General features: G+C 51.1%; 1 protein-coding gene across 31 annotated transcripts in view; it reads right to left on the bottom strand.

Annotated features, from left to right (window-relative positions):
* Positions 1 to 17420, bottom strand: part of Kcnma1 (potassium calcium-activated channel subfamily M alpha 1) — a 732631-nt gene that overhangs the window by 519567 nt on the left and 195644 nt on the right. For all 31 annotated transcript variants that reach the window (XM_004846336.3, XM_004846337.3, XM_004846338.3 and 28 more), the window contains exon 2: positions 608 to 769. In XM_004846336.3, coding sequence (XP_004846393.1) covers positions 608 to 769 — 162 coding nt within the window. The remainder of the gene's footprint in view (positions 1 to 607; positions 770 to 17420) is intronic.

Raw genomic sequence — 17420 nt, 5'->3', positions numbered from 1 at the left:
GGAAGTGCCCAGGCCCAGGGAGACCCAAGAAAGCCAATGGGCAGGGCTGCCATAGGGGCAGGGGATGTCTACTTGTGGCAGGAACATGGACCCTGGTGGGTATGACCAGGACCCCATGTACCCAAGACTACACCAATCTTTGCACTGAAAGAGCACTTCCCAGGGATTGCTTGGTCCCAGGCCTGTCCCACCGATGGTCCTTCTCCCAAACCAGGGGCTCATGAGGCCAGTCAGCGAAGAGCCAAGCTCTGTCCAAATACACAGGGAGAAGAACGAAATCCACCTAGAAGAGGTGGTATGAGCCTTAGCTGCAGATGGCCCAGGTGACACCTCAGCAGAAATAAGAACACCTGGGCAAAGGTTGGAGCCTGTAGCCAAAGAAGCTGCTGATGATTTCAGTACCAGCATCACAGGGGTTAGCCGCCAGGGAGGATCCAGTTCACACAGTGCAGACAGGACACTGTCCCCAAAGGGGCCCTCTGCCTGGTCACCAGAGGACAGCAGTGACATTCTCAGAACGTCACCTGAAGACACAGAACCACACACCCCACGGAAGCCACTTCCCACACACGTGCCTCCTCGGGCAGGTGAGGGGCCAGGGACTCACCAGGACTCTGCCGGTCAGCGTTTGGGCAGATATCATCACACCTGCCCAGTCCTTCACGGAGGTCATCCAGCCGACCTCGGCTGCCACCGCCTCCTCCTTCTCATCCACTGGCTTGAGAGTGCCGTCCGCCTGGCTGGAGCCATTGTTAATCTTCTGGGCCTCCTGGCAACAGAGAAGACCACAGGTGAGACCTAGGGAATCACTGGATTTAAATGACATGCCTACCCATGAAGAATCCAAGCCTGAAGGGGCCCCAGCGAAGGTGGAAATGAGCGGAAAAGTAGAGGGGAAGGGATGAAGATGGGCTACGGCTTTGACATTTTTGTTAATTTATTAAAGGTGGATGACATCATTTTCTGTCCATTTTAAAGAAAGAGTCCCAGAGTTCAAGAGGGCAGGAAAACTGTCTGGGATCACCAAGGAGTTCAGAGGGGGGCGATGATGGTCCCATGTTGGTTCCAACAACAGAAACTGGTCAATTAATCAACCCCTTCTATCTCTTGACAACAACTGGGCCAGGGATGGTCACATGACCCCCAGTGCCCAAGAATAAAGCCTGGAACATTTTCTGGCAAGAGCAAGAAACGTAGTTCTTCCCAGAGAATAAAGCCACCATAGAGAAAAGAAGTGACTGAGCACCGGTGACATCATTTGAACACCTGGAAGCAACTGTGCCTGAAATCCACGCTAGATCTTAGTTACAGGAGGTGATTAACTTCCCTTCATACTTAAAATCTGCTTGAGGAAACCAGGCTGATTCCATGAGGTAACCGAACCCCACATGGGGCCCTAAAGTGTACATCTGTGCATCCAATAAGCCCTCTGGCTAGAATCCTTTTCTCCCGTAGAGGCTCTTGGCTTGCTCCCTTATATCTTTCCCCTTCTTAATAAGCCTTCCCAGGCTGCCCTTTTACAACTGCAATGTTTTCCTTCCAACAGCACTTTTCTGCTTTATTTTTTCCATAGCACTTAAAACCTCGAAGACACTCTGCAATCCACTTATTTATTTCATTTACTGTACGCCTAACCTGCTGCTGTGGCCAGCAGAGTCCTTGCACACAGCTGGCTCAATAAACATTGGTGAGCAGCTTAAAAGTGTTCTGAGAAGCAGCCCCTCCTCAGCCACAGAGCCGGGGCTGCGGGCTGCCAGGAGAAATACAGACACCCAGTTAAATTTGACTTTCAGACAAACAACGATTTATCTTAGTGTATGTCCCACATATTGCATGGGGCATACTTAGACTGAAAACTTATTCATTATTTACTTAAACACAAATTTAACTGGCCTCATATTCAAATAGCCACTGAGTTTTTTTTATTGCAAATGAAGATGGGTGAAAAGATGCCAGCAAATTATGCTCATCCTTGAAAATCCTAGAATTAATTTCCAAAGCAAACCATCACCGTGCCTTGGAGTGAATGGAGAAATCAAAGGCAGAGGTAAAAACCTTGGTGTGCAGTAAGTGGATTGGGGAAGGTGGGGACAGATAGGCACAGGAGGCCAGTGGTTTGGACACGTGTATGAGTTGGCCCCTGGGGATGGACCTAGGCAGCCAGTAAGTAAGCTGCTCCTGATGCCGGTTCCTCTCCCTCTGGCCATACCTGCCCTGGGGAGGCTGGGGACAAGGGAAGCACACCTATAGCAAGGGAATGAATATTTCCTTTCCAAGTATGCTAAGCCCTATGCAGCCAGAACAACCCAGGGATCTTGGGAGGGGAAGCCACAGGGTAGCACTGCAGGGCCTCCTGCGGACAGGCGTGTCACCTGCTGCCCAAGCCTCCCAGGCCAGCCACAGTGGCCCATTAGGACCTGTCCTGGTCCCAGCATCTCAGGCACCTGAGACTTTGAACAGGTGAGTCTCCAGGGGGAGGTAGAAGCCCCGATCCAAGGGAATCGTGATACCCAAAGGAGGAGTTCCCAGGGAAAATCTACCCCTCCTGGCACTGTGGGGCTCCCTGTAAGACAGGGACGATATTGCTTCCTCACAGGTGCTATCAGGAGTAAGCAGGCCCAACCCAGAACCTGCAGCTCTACTCAGTGCCCAGACTTTGCCCATCTGCAGGCCTGGGTGCCCCATGTGGGGACCTGCAGCTGTGACCACCCTGGCAGGACATGGGAGCCCTGAAATGGAATATGGATCTTAACTCCCAGAACCCTCTTGGCCTCTTCCTTCACCCAGGACCACCTTCTTCTTTCAGAAGAGGACAATGACAGGGAGATGGGGAAGACTGGGACGAGTCGACCACTGAACCAAAGGCTCCTGTGTCCTCAGCAACGCCTGCCAGGGATGCTTCTGAATTGGTCCCCAGCTGCCACCAGGGGACCTGGACAGCCAGCTCCCTGCTCTTAGAGGCTTAGGCTCCATCTGGCAGCCCCCAGAGGAGAGAAGTGAGCGTGGGGCAAGCTGGGAGGCAGGAGTCCCCTGCAGCCACCTGATTTCAATGTGTCAGTAATTCACAGCACAAGAGGTATATGGCAGATAATACTATTTTGCCAGCCCTCTTACCTATTGTTTTACAAGGCATTCATTACTTTAATTACTTTATGATAGGCAGGGAAAAACACAGACTAAAAGGAGATAATGCCCTTGTTATTATTTGCTTACACTAGATGTTGCAAGCGTAATTAGCATGTGGAGGAGGCAGGGCTGGGGAGCACAGCAGGAGCTGTACAGAGCCCACTGCCATCTGCCCGGTTAGTCTGGGACCCTCCCCCTGGAGGTAGGGCACCTCTCTCCACCATGGACTTCGCTCTGCCCTGAGCAACTCTCAGCAGGTTTCGTAATCCCATGCACCAGACAAAAGGGGGCAGAGGCCGGAAGTGTGAGGTGGCCTTGCTGGGGGGCACACAGGAGGTAAAGGTGGCTGAGGCAGAGCCCGTTAGAATGGTGGTGACAGCCACTATTTATCAAGCCAGAACTAAAAATGAAGTCTGGAATTATCTTACTAAAAACTTAGAATAATCCCAGTGCAATTAGCCCCATTTTACAGATCAGGCAACCAATAGCGGTGTCTCAGAGCACAACATGGAGTCTGAGAGCTTGGACTGAAGGCATGGAGCCCACCAGGGCTTAGGTCTCTCAATACTGATAAGCTGCCTGCTGAGGCCATGGTGACCCAGGCACCTTGGCCTCCTCTGTGCACAGTGGGGAGACTCATGCGCCCCTGGTGGGCTGGTCGCCTCCCAGGGTGTCCAGGGAAAGCTGCCCGGCTTCCGTGACAGGGTCCTGGGAGCGACACTGGCCCAGAGTGAGCCCAGGATAAGTAACTGCCGAATGGAGGGCAAACAGAGTCGCTTCTCAAGGCTGCCGCCCAGCATTATGGTTTGGATCTGGTCCCCAGTGCAGCAGTGTTCAGAGCTGGGCCTTTGGGAGATACTGGCTCGTGAGCACTCCAACCTCATGGATGGATTAACCCACATGTGGATTCAGAGCTTACTGGACTATTGGAAGGTAGGGGTGGGGCCTGTTTGGAGGAAGTAGGTAACTGGGGGTGCACCCTTGGAGACTGTATCTTGTCTCCAGCCCCTTCTGCCACTCCCTCCCTCTCTGTTTCCTGGCTACCATGAGGTGAGCAGCTTTTCTCCATCACAGATGATGTTCTGTCTCCCCATGTGGCAGAAACATCACAGGCAGCTCTCTGTGGACTTTAACTTCTGAAACCAGGAGCCAAAATACAGCCTTGCTCCTCTATGCTGATTTCCTCAGGTATTTTGTCACAGTGACAGAAAGCTAACAAACCTTCCAACTTTGCAAGGGTTCCACTAGAGACCATGTGGCCCCAGCCAGGACTGGTGGAGAGGGATTTCTATACCCACAGGCCCAAATCAAAAGACCTCGCAGATCCCTGGTAACTAACTCTTAACTCCACTGGACCAACCTCTCACTTCGAAGATGACAGACTGAAGCCAGAGCAAGACTGCTTCCAAGTTCCACTACCGACTCCTTCTCCTGTATGCCACAGCAGCTGCCTCAAACTGATGACGTCTTGTCCTGAATGGCAGAGGGGTGGCCAGCCTGCCCTAATCTTCTGAACCCCACTGCAGAGAAGGATCTTCCTCCCAAGTGCATGTGTGTGGAAGACAAACAAAACCTAGTCTCTGGCTGCCCCAACCTCAAGAGGATCATGATAGATCATCAGAAATGGAAGGAAGGCCACCTTGGGGAAGAGAGGAACATGCAGGAGGCGGTAGAGACCAAGAGAGAAGTGAGACAGTGGATGGGCAGGGCACTGTGCCCAAATGCAGAGGTCATGCTGGACCCCCAGTCCTCACCCTGGAAAGGTCCCTGAGGGAGGTGCTCCACCTAGCTTTGGAGGCTCCTTGGGCCCTCTGTCTCCAGCCCTGTCCTCTCCCCCAAGGCAAGCCAGGGAAGAGGGGGGCTCCTGAGCCAGGATGCAGGTACAGGAAGCTGAGGACGCTGGCCCCACAGTGGCCTCTGTCCTTTCCCACCACCTGCCCCCTGGGCCCACAGTCTCACCTCTTTTGGTTTTTGCCTTCCTCCATTCATTTTAACAGTGCTCCCCACAATGACTTCCTGCTAATATGGCCCCAGAGGACCTGGCCTCTCCTATGTCATCCATGGCCAACAGCCTGCTGGGCCCCAGTCACCTAGAGATAACCCTACAGACCACCTATTTGGGCATTTCCACAGTCAAGGACCAAAGCTTGAGAGAAGAGACCTCAGGAACTGTTAGAATGCCACCCCTGCCCACACCATCCAAATGAGAGACACGGGCCTTGGGAGAAGCCACGTGCCCTGTGCCACTCAGCCCAACAAGGGACCACCCAGCCAAGATGAGCCCCTGTTGGCGCTATTTCTCTTGCCTATGGTGCCTCCCGACAAGATGATTGCTCTAAATCTAGACCACATGTTGGGCTCAGTGACCCCAAAGCAGTTCCTGTGCCACCCCAGCCTATAGCTTAGAGTTTGGATAGGCCTGGGAAGGTCCAAGCCTCACCTGGCTGGCACTGGAGTTAGGTGTGGAGGCCACGGCAGGGACGAAATGCACTTGTCTTCCAGAGCCTAGCTTTCTGAGCAGCTAGACCCACACAGCCCCACACAGGACGGCAAAAGCAAGTTTCAGTCCTCAGATGTCATAGCCCGCAACCCTCTGTGTGCTCTCTCATCTTTTCTAAAAAGGAGCCCTGGACTTTCAGGTGTACGACATGGTAGAAAGTGCTCTTAGAACCAAAAGACCCCTCCCCCAAAGCCCAAAACTATATAGCCTCCAAATGTGGAAAAAACCCAAATGTCTCTCAGTAAACAAATGAATAAATAAAATGTGCTGTGTCCATACAATGAAATATTATTCAGCCTTACAAAGGATTTGCATTCTGTCACTGGATACAATGTGGACAACCCTTATGGACACCGGGCTAAGTGAAATAAGCCAGACACCACAAAAGGACGGGTACTGCATGATTCCCCTTAGGTGAGGTACCAAACACAGGTAAAATTCATAGCAACAGGAAGCAGAATAGGGGATGAGAGAAAAGGGAGCAGGCAGTCACTGTTTAATGGGGCAAAGTTTGGAAGAGGATGAATCATTCCAGAAATGGATGATGGTGACCACTGCATAACAATGGGACAACTGCCACAGAGCTGTGCGCTTACAGTGGCTCACATGGCAAATGTCGTGTCGTGTATATTTTGTCACAATAAAAAATGTTTTGAAAAAAGAGAAAGAAATGAAAGTCCAGCTCCAGCTTTTCCGGATGGGCCTAGTCGTTTCACTCTTTAAAGGCTCTGCGTTCTGTTCTCTAAACAGAACATGTGGGCCCATCTGCACACTTGATTCCTTCAAGAACCTAATTGGGTCACTTGGAGCACAGAACTTTCCAGAAGCACCAATTGCTTCCCAAAGAGAGGGCCAGGGGGTGTCCCTGTCCTCTGGTTCTGAGCAGGAAGCAAGGGGAGACAGGAGCCCCAATGCCAGAGGCGTCACAGAGCGTGAGCTCAGCACTCAGCTCCCCACCCGCCCAGCTGTGCCTTGCAGGGCCCCAGTTATCCCAGACACCCACAGGATGCTGCCAAGTCCCTGTACCAGGACACCCTCCCTGCAGGGATGAGCCACTGCCGCACCTGCTCTCACCCTATCCTGTTGCTCACCACCAGGCACAGGGGCACAGACAACTGTCCAGAGCCAGGAGCCACTGTTGCTGTGAGTGCCACACCTGCTCAGTGGCTCTATCATGGAGAAGCAGGCAGCAGAGCCAGCCTGGAGGGCGATTCTGGAGTCTCCTCCCTGCCACTGCTGAGGGCTGTCCCAGAAGTTCAATATCTGTCTCAGGTTTAATGATGCCTGGGTTCCTAGGGCCCTGGCGCCTCAGCCAGATGTGAGAAACTGCGTCCTCCAGGAGGAAGACTATGCTCATAGAAACGCACATCGCCTTGCTAATCAGTCCTCTCACAGCCCCACTCCTTCCTGTCACCCTATGAGTCTGTGACTCTCTTGTGCCCTTCCAGCTACACTGGGGTCCTGGTGCTGCCAGAACGCTCCAGGCCCATCCCCTTCTTGAGGCTGCTGGCATGGGCTGCTCCCTGGGCCCCAGGGGTCCCCACAGCTGCTCTCTCGACGCTCAGGCCTTTGACAAACCCTCACCTTATCCACGAGCCCTCCCCGATCACCCTATTGGAAATGTCACCCTATGCCACCCCAATCGTTCCTTATCTGGGCTCCCTTCTTCAGAGCACTTATTCCACCATCAGATCTGAAGGTAGGAAATTCCAGGAGGGTAAGAAATTCTATTTGGTTCAAGCTGTATCTTCAACTCTGAGACATTGTGAGCTCAGAGTAAACACCTGACACATCTTGGTGGAAGGCAGGAGAGCAGAGGGAGAGAGTGGGAAGCCAAGCTGCAAGAAATGGAAAGCTACGTCTTAGCATGCGCAATATCTAGAATAAATAGTAATGATGATGATGATGATGATGATGGCTGCCATATTTCACAGTGATCACAATAATTCTACAAGGCAGAGATATGGGGTAGATAGATACGGGGTTAAGCAGCCAGCCCAGGAAGACACTATTAGAATTCAGGGCCGGGGATTTAGCTCAGTGGTTCCACCATCTGCCTAGCAACCAGAAGGTCCCGAGTTCGATCCCCGGTACCAAAAAAAAAAAAAAGAATTTAAACCCAGTGGCTGATGGGCTGATGCCAAAATAGAATGTGTGTCTGTCCTGCCATCCTCCCAGGGGCAGAGTGAGGAGCAGAAAGGAAAAGGGGTGTGGAAGGATTACTGACTGCTGCACATTTCCTGGGAAAGCTCCACTACCATCGCAAGCACTCAGCTCACCACACTTCTGGGCACTGTGCGTACCATAGTAACCCTTCGTCGAGGTCCATGTACCTTGGGAGGGTGGTTGAATGAAGGATAGAAGAACATGATTCCTTCTCCACCAAGAAGCAGCCTAGAAACCATAAATCATCCTTTAAGGAGCAGAGCATCGAATCAGAAATGAGTGTGGCCGCCTGACAGGCCTCGAAGCCCTCCTGCTAGAAGCTAAAGTACATTGTGCAGAAGTCACCACAGGAGGGGACCCGCTTCCTCCTCACCCCTCCATCCCAAGATCCCTCAGTACCTGCTGCTCCACCTGGTGGAGCCCTGCAGGGCTGGAGGTGCCTGGGCAGGAGCTGAGGGCCTGAGCAGGAGCCAGAGAGGCTGGGCTGGCAAGGAACCAGCTCTCCTCTTCTCTGGGATTGGAGAAGGGCCAGGAAGCTCTCCCAACCAGTGCTGGACCCTCTGCTGGAGACCTTGGACATTCCCAGAATGCCCTAGCCCAGAGGGCTGGGGGAGAAGGAGAGGCCGGGAAAGTCCCACCCATCCTTTCCTTGTGCCTTACAGTCCCACTTAGGGCCCAGGATTTGACTCAATGGTTCTGGCGCCTGCCTCACAAGCGCAAGGACCTGAGTTCGATCCCTGGTACCAAAAAAAAAAAAAAAAATCATCATACAGGCCCACTTGGTGCTGATTTTCCAGATCCACACCAGAGAGCCATTTTCCCCAGCACACACTGCCAAGCTCTGCTGTAAATTATCTACTCCAACCCCTCAGATCCTCCCTTGCAACTGCCCTGCCTTCCCCTGCCCCTGGCATCAGTCACACTGAACCAGCAGCCCTGCACAGCCACCTGCAGAAGGATGGGACAGGATGAAGCATTCTGGGCCTGAAGTTAGAAAGGCCCTGAAACAAGCTGTGTGACTCCAGCCACTCAAATTCTCTGATCAGACTCCTCATCTGGGAAATGAGAGGAAGCAGGGGATTAAACTCACAGTTTTCTGACCCAGGGAGTTCAGCCTTCTGTGAAGCACCATGAGGAGCCATGAAGAAAGGACAGAGGCAAGACCTGGCCTCATGAAACTCAAGCTCCTGCACCGAGCAGTCATCCCTATTACGGTTTGGTCTGTACTATGTCTGAGTAGAGGGATTTGGCGGGGTGAGAGATGTTAGATCCCCTGGGTAAAAATCTGTAGGCCTGTTGGAGCTTTATTTCATGATATTGATTACAACAGTCTGAGGCACAGTTTGACCTGAGATCCAGAAATGCCAGAATTTCACCACCATACAAACCCTGGGGGCTTCCAGTACCATTATACCAACTTCTCTCCTGGTCCTCTTGCCTCACTCAGGGTCCCCCCAGGCCTGGATTCCAGGGAGAGGGCATCTTCCTGCCATCCCCATCCCTGCTGGAGAGATGCAGAGGAAAGCGCCAGTAACCTCTCTCACTTCCTGGGTGGGTGGCCAGCCATGGGCATTCTCCCAGGTACCAATAATCCTGCATATTAGAGGATTAGGCAGATTACCTAAAGCAGCTCAAGCAAATAAAGCATAATGTGGGCACCACCAGCTGGGACTTTCATGGTGAGAGTTCTGTGAATGGAAGGGAAGGAGGAAGTGGTTGCTTGGAGACTCTAGCGTAAGAGGAAGAGGGCAGACAAAAAAGGACAGGTCCTTCCCAGAGCTGGTGGGAGGGGTGGCTGAGGTCCTTGTGCCCTGGCTGGTCCAATCTCCCTGCATACCAGCAGCCCTTGTGACCCCTCTCCCATCCATCCCCGGAGACGGGGAACGGGCAGGTGTTAAGATGTGAAGTGGTAAACTCATCCAGCATTTCCTGTGGTTGCTCACTGCAGGCCACACCTTCAGGGATGGGGACACACTGTCCAGAGTCAGGAGCTCAAACAAATCCCATTGCCAGATGCTGGAAAGCCACCGGAGTATACCAGGTGTCCCTGCTGCACCTAAGCAGCTGCACTGTCGAGGGCTCTTTGAGCTGCTGCTTTCCAGGCACACTAAGCAGCTTCTTTCTTAGCAGCATCTTGGGCTCAGTGTGAGCAGCTGCACATCGGAAGTCTTTGTGGAAGAGAAAGCTGACAGCAGAGAAAGGCCAGGTGACCTTTAACAAGTTCTCGGCATCTCTGTGCCTCGGGTTTCCTTGTCTCAGAGTCGAGGGGGCTGTGTAAACACTCCCCACGGGGCTGTCTAGCTCTGAACCTGCCTGGCTTTGAGCCCTGGATCGGGAATTCCACACTGTGCATGCCAGTGTCTCTGTGACCCTGGGCACATCCATCAGACGCTACTTCCCCGGCTGGGGTGATGCTAAAGGGAGACAGGGATCTTCCTGCTCTGCTCAGAGCCATCTCTGAGCTGCTGTCCTGTTAGTGAAGACCAAGAATGTGACAGGTCCTCAGGAAGTCCTCGATTCCCTCTTGTATCCATAAGTCATATTCTCCATTTGGTTTTTTAACATCAACTTACTGAATCTTCACCACAAGCCTGCAACAGGAATGCTATGAGGGTCAGGGAAGCCGGGTTGTTTTCCAAGATTCCCCACCTCATAAATGGCAGAGCTAAGATATAACTCTGTTCTAAGATTCTAAGTCTAGGGAATCATGCTTTTCTTTCTTTTCCATGCTGCCTAGGATAGGCAAAATGTACGTGCTCTATACACACAGACACACAGCGAGATAAATTTCTTACAAAATGCTATTTGTTACAGCTACTGAAACAATTCTTACATTAAATGGCTTCTAAGTAACAAAAGGTCTGCAGTAAATTGGGTTATAGTCAGCCATATATAGAAAGGAAGCTGGAGAAATGGCCTAAGAGAAGGGGTCCTAAACAGAGAATAGAACAATTCTTTAGACATTAGGCATGTCTTAAATGGTCACATTTGCTGCTTAAAGTTAATGTCAGTCCCAAATCTTCAGGGATACGGCATATCTCTTGGCCAACATGCCACATTTGCAAAATAATGACTTCTTTCTCTTCCATTTAGCTTAACAAAATGGGAAAATTAAGTAACAGTCCAGAATTCACTGTCAGGGATGCACAGATATGGAAGTGGATTAGTAAAGACCTCAGCTATGACTCCTCGGGCAGGGTCAGGCCAGGGCCAAGATAGCCTCCTCGCCTGCATGGTCACACAGACAGAGCTACAAGTCCGTAGGGCAGCCTGCCCTGCCCCAGGAGAACAGCTCAGAACTGCCCAGAAAAGAAAGCATCACAGGGGCTCCACTGGAAAACAAAACCCACATTTGCTTTCCACTTAGGATAACTTGTCATCACACCAGGCAGGGTCAGGGAGAGTGCTGTGCGCTGCCCCCTTCCCCAGTGACAGGAGACAGCAGAAGACGTGTGGGAGGGCCGAGTTTCATTGTATGACAGTCCTGAGCATGACTTCCAGTCTCTCCATCATTTAGCGCTGCAACCCTGGGGAACCTCACCCCACTTCATCCTGGCCTTGATTTCCTCTTTGGCAACACAGGCTTAAAAATAGAGTACCTTCCTCCTCATCTGGTACCTGCAAGGCTCACCCACAGAGATGATGCCAAGATCATCATGAGGCGACTGTGAACTGCCCTCATCTCCGCCAGTGTAGTGCCAGACTTTGGCCACCGCCCTGCCTGACAGTGTCAGAATCCATAGGTAGAAAATCTGACTTCTGCCCATGATGCCAAAGTAAAGGTAAAATTTGATCTAGTCAAGGAGACTGGGATATGGATCAGTGAAACATAAGAAAGACCACGCCTGTGTCTTCAGTAAAGAAAGTGGAAATCGTGGTGCCATGGTCAAGTTACGTTTTATGGCTGAGATAGCAAAAGGATAAATTGAATTAGAAGAGGATGTAAATGTGGATTGGGAACAACTGAATGCCACCAAATGAACAACAGGCATCTGGGGTGTGGGAGGGATCTGGTCATCTGGCCAGCGAGGCCACAGGCTCCTTGTGTCCTACAGTGTCCCAGCTCCTGATGCGGGGCTATCCCGGCCTCCAGAGAAATCATTGCTCCAGGGACAAGAGAAGGTCAAGAGAGGGAAGGAGAGAAGAAAGGGAGCCCTGAGCACCCTGGGAACAAGGAGGGTCAGATTTGTGAGTCTGTTGCAAAGGGTCGCGCAGGTTGCCTGCTGAATCCCATGGTCCCCTGGAACCCACAAGGGTCACGGGGCAGTGCTGCTCCCTGACACAGTCTAAGTGGAAAGACAGCGGCACAGTGAAATATGTGTGAGCCTGCGAAAGCCACCACTCTCCCCCGGGAGGAAGTGTCCTTCCCTCTGACATTATGTCATTCCTGCTTTGTTGGGTACTAACATGCCCTTTGAATGAAATGACAGAGATGGCAGAGCTGGCATTTGACAGTTTCTTTTCATGCCCTGGCTTGTCAAACTAAAAAAAGCTGGCAGCCCTGTGATAGTCTGTTTTTTAAAGTTTAATTAAAACTCCACGGAAATGTGTAGAAATCACTCACCTAGTCCAAACATCTCATTCTAGAGATGGGAAAATTAAGGCCTCAAGATGCCAGGCTCTCGGTGGCCAGGTCCCCTATGTGGAGTGCAGGCTGTGTCGGTCACACTGGTCAGGGCCAGGAAGGACAGGGCCTGAGGGACACAGGCGTGGTCCTCCAGGCTCCAGGCAGTCGTGGAGCACCGGCCCAGAGGGCAGGAAAAAGAGAATGCATCTTTGTCAAAGCTCGGAGCCACACAGAAGAGCCCCGAACTCCTAGCAGCTTGCACCCACACTGTCACTACCCAAGCCACCGTCCGCGGGACACTGGGGAGAGAGAATTTACCAGTGGACGGCAGGTAGGATGAATGGCTGGTGAGTGAATATTCTCCTCTATCAACACACAGAAGCAGTGCAGAGAGGAAGAACAATCTAAGTTCTCCTGAACAAGCCCCAAATAAAACAGACCATTGCCCCGCCCCCCGAGCTCGCTGCTCGCATCCTCACAGCTCTCCCTGCTGCCTCCATCGCAGAGGCCCACGGTTCTCCGGTAATCGCCTCCCGGGCACACGCTCCATAAGGGCAAGGTCCTTGCTCAGTGTGTCTGCTCTGCATCCTCAGATCCCGGAACAGTGCCACTAACGCACAGTAGGCACTTAGAGTTCATTGAAAGAATGACTGAGCGAGTCCTGTTTTTTTCCTCTGTTCTGCTGCTTTCAATCTTTGCTCATATTTCCTGGACTCTCAAAATCCTGCCAAGTGCACACTGTCTAAAGTACAGAACTCAAAGTGCACAAGTGCTGGTCTCCAAAGCTACCAGCTCAGGCTTGTCCCCTGCCCATCACACACCACGCAGCTCAGACGTGACTTGGACCTCCTGACCTCCACACCCTTGTGCAGACATTCCCCCTCCTGGATGCCCTCTCCGTTGTACGTCTCCTTCCTCATCGTCCCCAGTCATACCCCAGGGGCCCAGCGACGTCCGCCCCTTGGCCACGTGGCCTCACAGCTCTCCCTGTCTCACCTCCAGTGCCCAAATCATCTCCGCTGTCTCAACACCAGGCAGGCGGGGGCTGGGTGCTCTAACTGCCTTTTTTCTACACAACTCCTAGCGCCCCAGTTAGCCTCAAAGCTCCCTGAGGGCAAGATCTAAATTATTTTATACCCAGGGTTTGGCCTGTGGCAATGTGATTAACAGATATGTACCAACTGACTAAGTTACAACCCTGCTCAGGTGGCACTGGAAAAGCAAGCGCTGTGCCCACCAGTTATCATCTGGTTAAACAGGACCAATTTCCACAACTTGCGTCTTAACCAAGGCTGGCTTCCAAGCAGCTACATTTTCAAATACAAACCCCAACTCCCGAGCAAGATCAGATGTCATGGGGCTTCTGAGAGGCACACGCCTCACCAGGCACATCCGTCAAAATAAGATGAATGTTCTTGTTTACAAAAGGAGTTGTCCTGTTCCAGGAAAATTTCCACCACGATTTAGGAGCTCATCCAGTAGGCGCCTATAGACCTCACAGACTGAGCATTTTTTTAGCCTCTTCTATTTGCTGAACGTGGATGGGTTTGGCTTGAGGTCAGTGGCGTTGTCATAATTAGGTCATCGCACTGCTTTTCCCGCCGCCGTGTAACATGACCCCATTTGGGGAGCCAGGGCCTAGCAAGACAGAGGGACCCGGTAGGGAGAAAGATGCCCAGCTCACCGAGCATGCAGAGCCACCAGGACCCGCTGCTCCATGCAAAGCCAACTGCGGCCCAGCCAGAGGGTGGTGCCAGGCTCACACCCTTGGAGCCAAGGTGCTCTGCTCCCTGAGCCCTTGTGGCCACCCATCCTGGGTGGGAAAGCTCAGGCTCCTGTGCTCCCTGGTTCCCACACACCCCAGCCTGCATCTAGGTTTCCAGCACCGCAGGCCAAACACCAGAGAGTCTGGACCAGCTGCTAATGAGAAATGAAAACAGTACTTTAACAGCCAGAGGAGAGGCAAAGACCTTTCCATGTCTATGAGATTCAGGGGACTCTTTTTCTTTTTCCTTCTTCATCCCTGCTGGGAGTTCGGAAAGGCAAGCACCTCAGCACTGCAAAACCTCAGCTCTCTCCTTGGCACCACCGGCCCATCAATCTCCCCGTGTGGCCTGGGACCCCTCCAACCTCAGACGTCGCAAGAAGCTCAGCAGCTCTGAGAACCTTCTTTCTCTACGAAGGCTTTTCCAAAATTATATCAGGTTTCCTTCTACCCCTGCTTGTCAGCAGGGGACTCTTTTGCCTAACATGGTTGAAGAATGTCTCAGAAACTGGTGTGATTCAGCCTGGCCTTGGATGAGGTTTTCCACCCATACAGAGCACACCGAGTGTCTGGAAAAGAGGGCTCGTGACACTTGGGGAGCCCACACCCTTTCCCCTGTTTCCAGACCAAGGTCAAAAGGTTTGATGAGTGATGAAGTCAGAGAGAGAAAATGAGCCAACAGGAGGCCCAAAGATCTTGCCCACACACTTGCATATATGGACCTCCCCCCTGCACGGCCCTCCACCACCATCCCAATTTTCAGCACACCCACAAGAAATCACTGAAGAGCTACAGGTAGAAGTGTAACAGTGGAGCTCTCCCAAGGTACACACATGCCTTTCTCTTAGAAGACAGAGCAGAGCTCTCCAGATGTCTGATCCCATGGGATTTATCTTCCCCTCATTCCCATTCAGACTGGCTACCTTCAAAAACTACAGACTCTAACCAGAGGGAAACCAAGCAATTGTTAGAAAATACAGTCTGCAAAACTGCCTGTAACCTGAGTGTCTGGGTTACTCATGAATTATTACTGAACAGTTATTAGTTCTGCCACATTCCCTCCTGAAGACACACACCTCCCCTGGACACAGAGAAACAGGCTCACCTTGTATTCCTGCTGCCAGGAGGGCACGAAGGGGAAGCTTGAAAACTTAGAAGTCTCTCCCTGTAAGGATCTGACAGCTGCAAGGAGGGAAGAGCCCTGCAGGCCAGGGACCCAACTGGGCACTGTGGCCATCGCCTGTGCTAGAACCCTGGGAGCCCCTGTTTCCATAGCGATGTCAGCCCTGCCCGTAGAGAAGCTCCACGGTGTAGGCAGCTGCTGAAGAAAAGGCAAGCTGCCACCTGAATCCCAACAATCTGCTTTCCTTCTCCTTCCACAGCTGGCTTTCTGACTAAGGGCTAGGTAGGCAGGGACAGCTGTCACTAAGATGTCTGTCTTGAGACATCAGAGGTGAGAAGTTAGCTCTTATGGTTGGGATCTAAAATATCCCCTCAAAAAGGCTAGTGTTGAAGGGTCAGTTGCTGGTAGGCTATTGGAAATCAATTGGACTATGAAGGCTCTAACTTCATCAAGTGGATTAATCTACTGACGAGATCTCAACTTGATGGCAATAGTGGGAGGTGAGGGAAACAGGAGGTAGGGCCCAGTTGAAAAAGATGTGACCATAGGGATTATATCTGGTTCCCTGTCCCCTGCTCTACTTCCTGACTGCCATGAGGCAAGTGTCTTTGCTCCACCACTCCCTGCCCTTCCACCATCACTGCCTCCCTCACCTCACACCCACAGGAACAGAATGAGCTGACCATGGACTGAAACCTTTAAAACCGGGGGCAGAGTAAGTCTTTCTTCCCTTTCAGTTGACTCTCTTGAGTATTTTGTCATGGCAACAGAAAGCTGACTGATAAATTAGCCAAGGGATTGGGATGCACGAGGAAGCTTCTGCTAGCACCTTCAATACCAACCTCCCTTAGCGTCCATGGGGGATTGGCTCCAGGAGCCCCACTCAAGCCCTGTTACGGTTTGACCTCCAGTGGCTCGTGTGTCAGAAGTGTGGTCCAAGTGTGGCAATCCTGAGGCGGAGGAACCTCAACAGGTGTGGACCAGTGGTTAGGTCATGCAGGGCACTCCCCTCAGAAAGGATGAATGCTGGTCCTGTGGAGTGCATTAGCTCTACAGGAGTGAGCCGCTATAAAAAGTAAGAGAGCTTGTGAGGTGGCACATGTCTGTAATCCCAGCCCTATGGGAGCCTGAGCCAGAGGACTGGGAGTTCGAGCCCAGCCTGGTCAACTCAAGCAACTTAGCAAGACCTTGTCTCAAAATAGAAAATGTTTAAAAAAAAAAAAATGAGATATAGCTTGGTGTAAAGGCACTGGGTTTAATCCCCAGTACCAGAAAAAAATAAACATACCATAAAATGAAGACTCTGGCCCCTGAATCCCTCCCTGGTTTGCTCTCCTGTCATGTGCTCTCCCACTGTGGCACATGTGCCCACTTTGATTCCCCCCATGATGTTTGGACAGTGAGAGAACACATTCACCAGAGCTGACAGATGCTGGCACCATGCTCTTGAATCTCCAGAACTGTGAGCTGAATAAACATCTTTACTTTCTAAAGTACTCAGCCTCTAGTATTTTATTATACAACTTTAAATGGACTAATGTTTATATAATATGATATAGTATTTTAAATCATCTCTAGATAACTTATAATGCCTAATAAAATGTAAATGCTATGGGTCGGGGATTTAGATCAGTGGTTCCACCACCTGCCTCACAAGCTCAAGGACCTGAGTTCGATCTCCAGTACCAAAACAAACAAACAAACAAACAAAAATGTAAATGCTATGTAAATAGCTACATTATATTATTTAGGGTATAATGACAAGAAAACAGTCTGTACATATTTGGTATGAACACAGCATTTTTTTTTCCCCAAGGCCAATTGTATTCTATTTTTTGACCCAGTTGTTAACTACATAGATTTTCTCATAATTATTTTTTGTATTTTTAAGATATTCTTTTCTAGCACGGGAGCTAACACAAAGAATCAACAACTGGGATCTCATCTTATTAAAAAGCTTCTGCACTGCAAGAGAAACCACCAACAGAGCTAAGAGACAACCTACAATATGGGAAGAAATTTTTAGCAGCTGTACCTCAGACAAAGGTCTACTCTCTAGAATACATAAAGAATTGAAAAAAATCAGACCCCCCAAATGCAAAGATCCAATTCAAAAATGGGCATCCAAAATGAACAGACATTTCTCAAACAAAGAAGTAAAGACAGCAAATAA

The sequence above is a fragment of the Heterocephalus glaber genome, unplaced genomic scaffold (genome assembly GCF_053883595.1).
Source record: "Heterocephalus glaber isolate CG9 unplaced genomic scaffold, H.glaber_assembly_v1.0 deba00001497, whole genome shotgun sequence".
Classification (NCBI taxonomy): domain Eukaryota; kingdom Metazoa; phylum Chordata; class Mammalia; order Rodentia; family Bathyergidae; genus Heterocephalus; species Heterocephalus glaber.
This window is presented reverse-complemented; position numbering and strand designations above follow the sequence as displayed.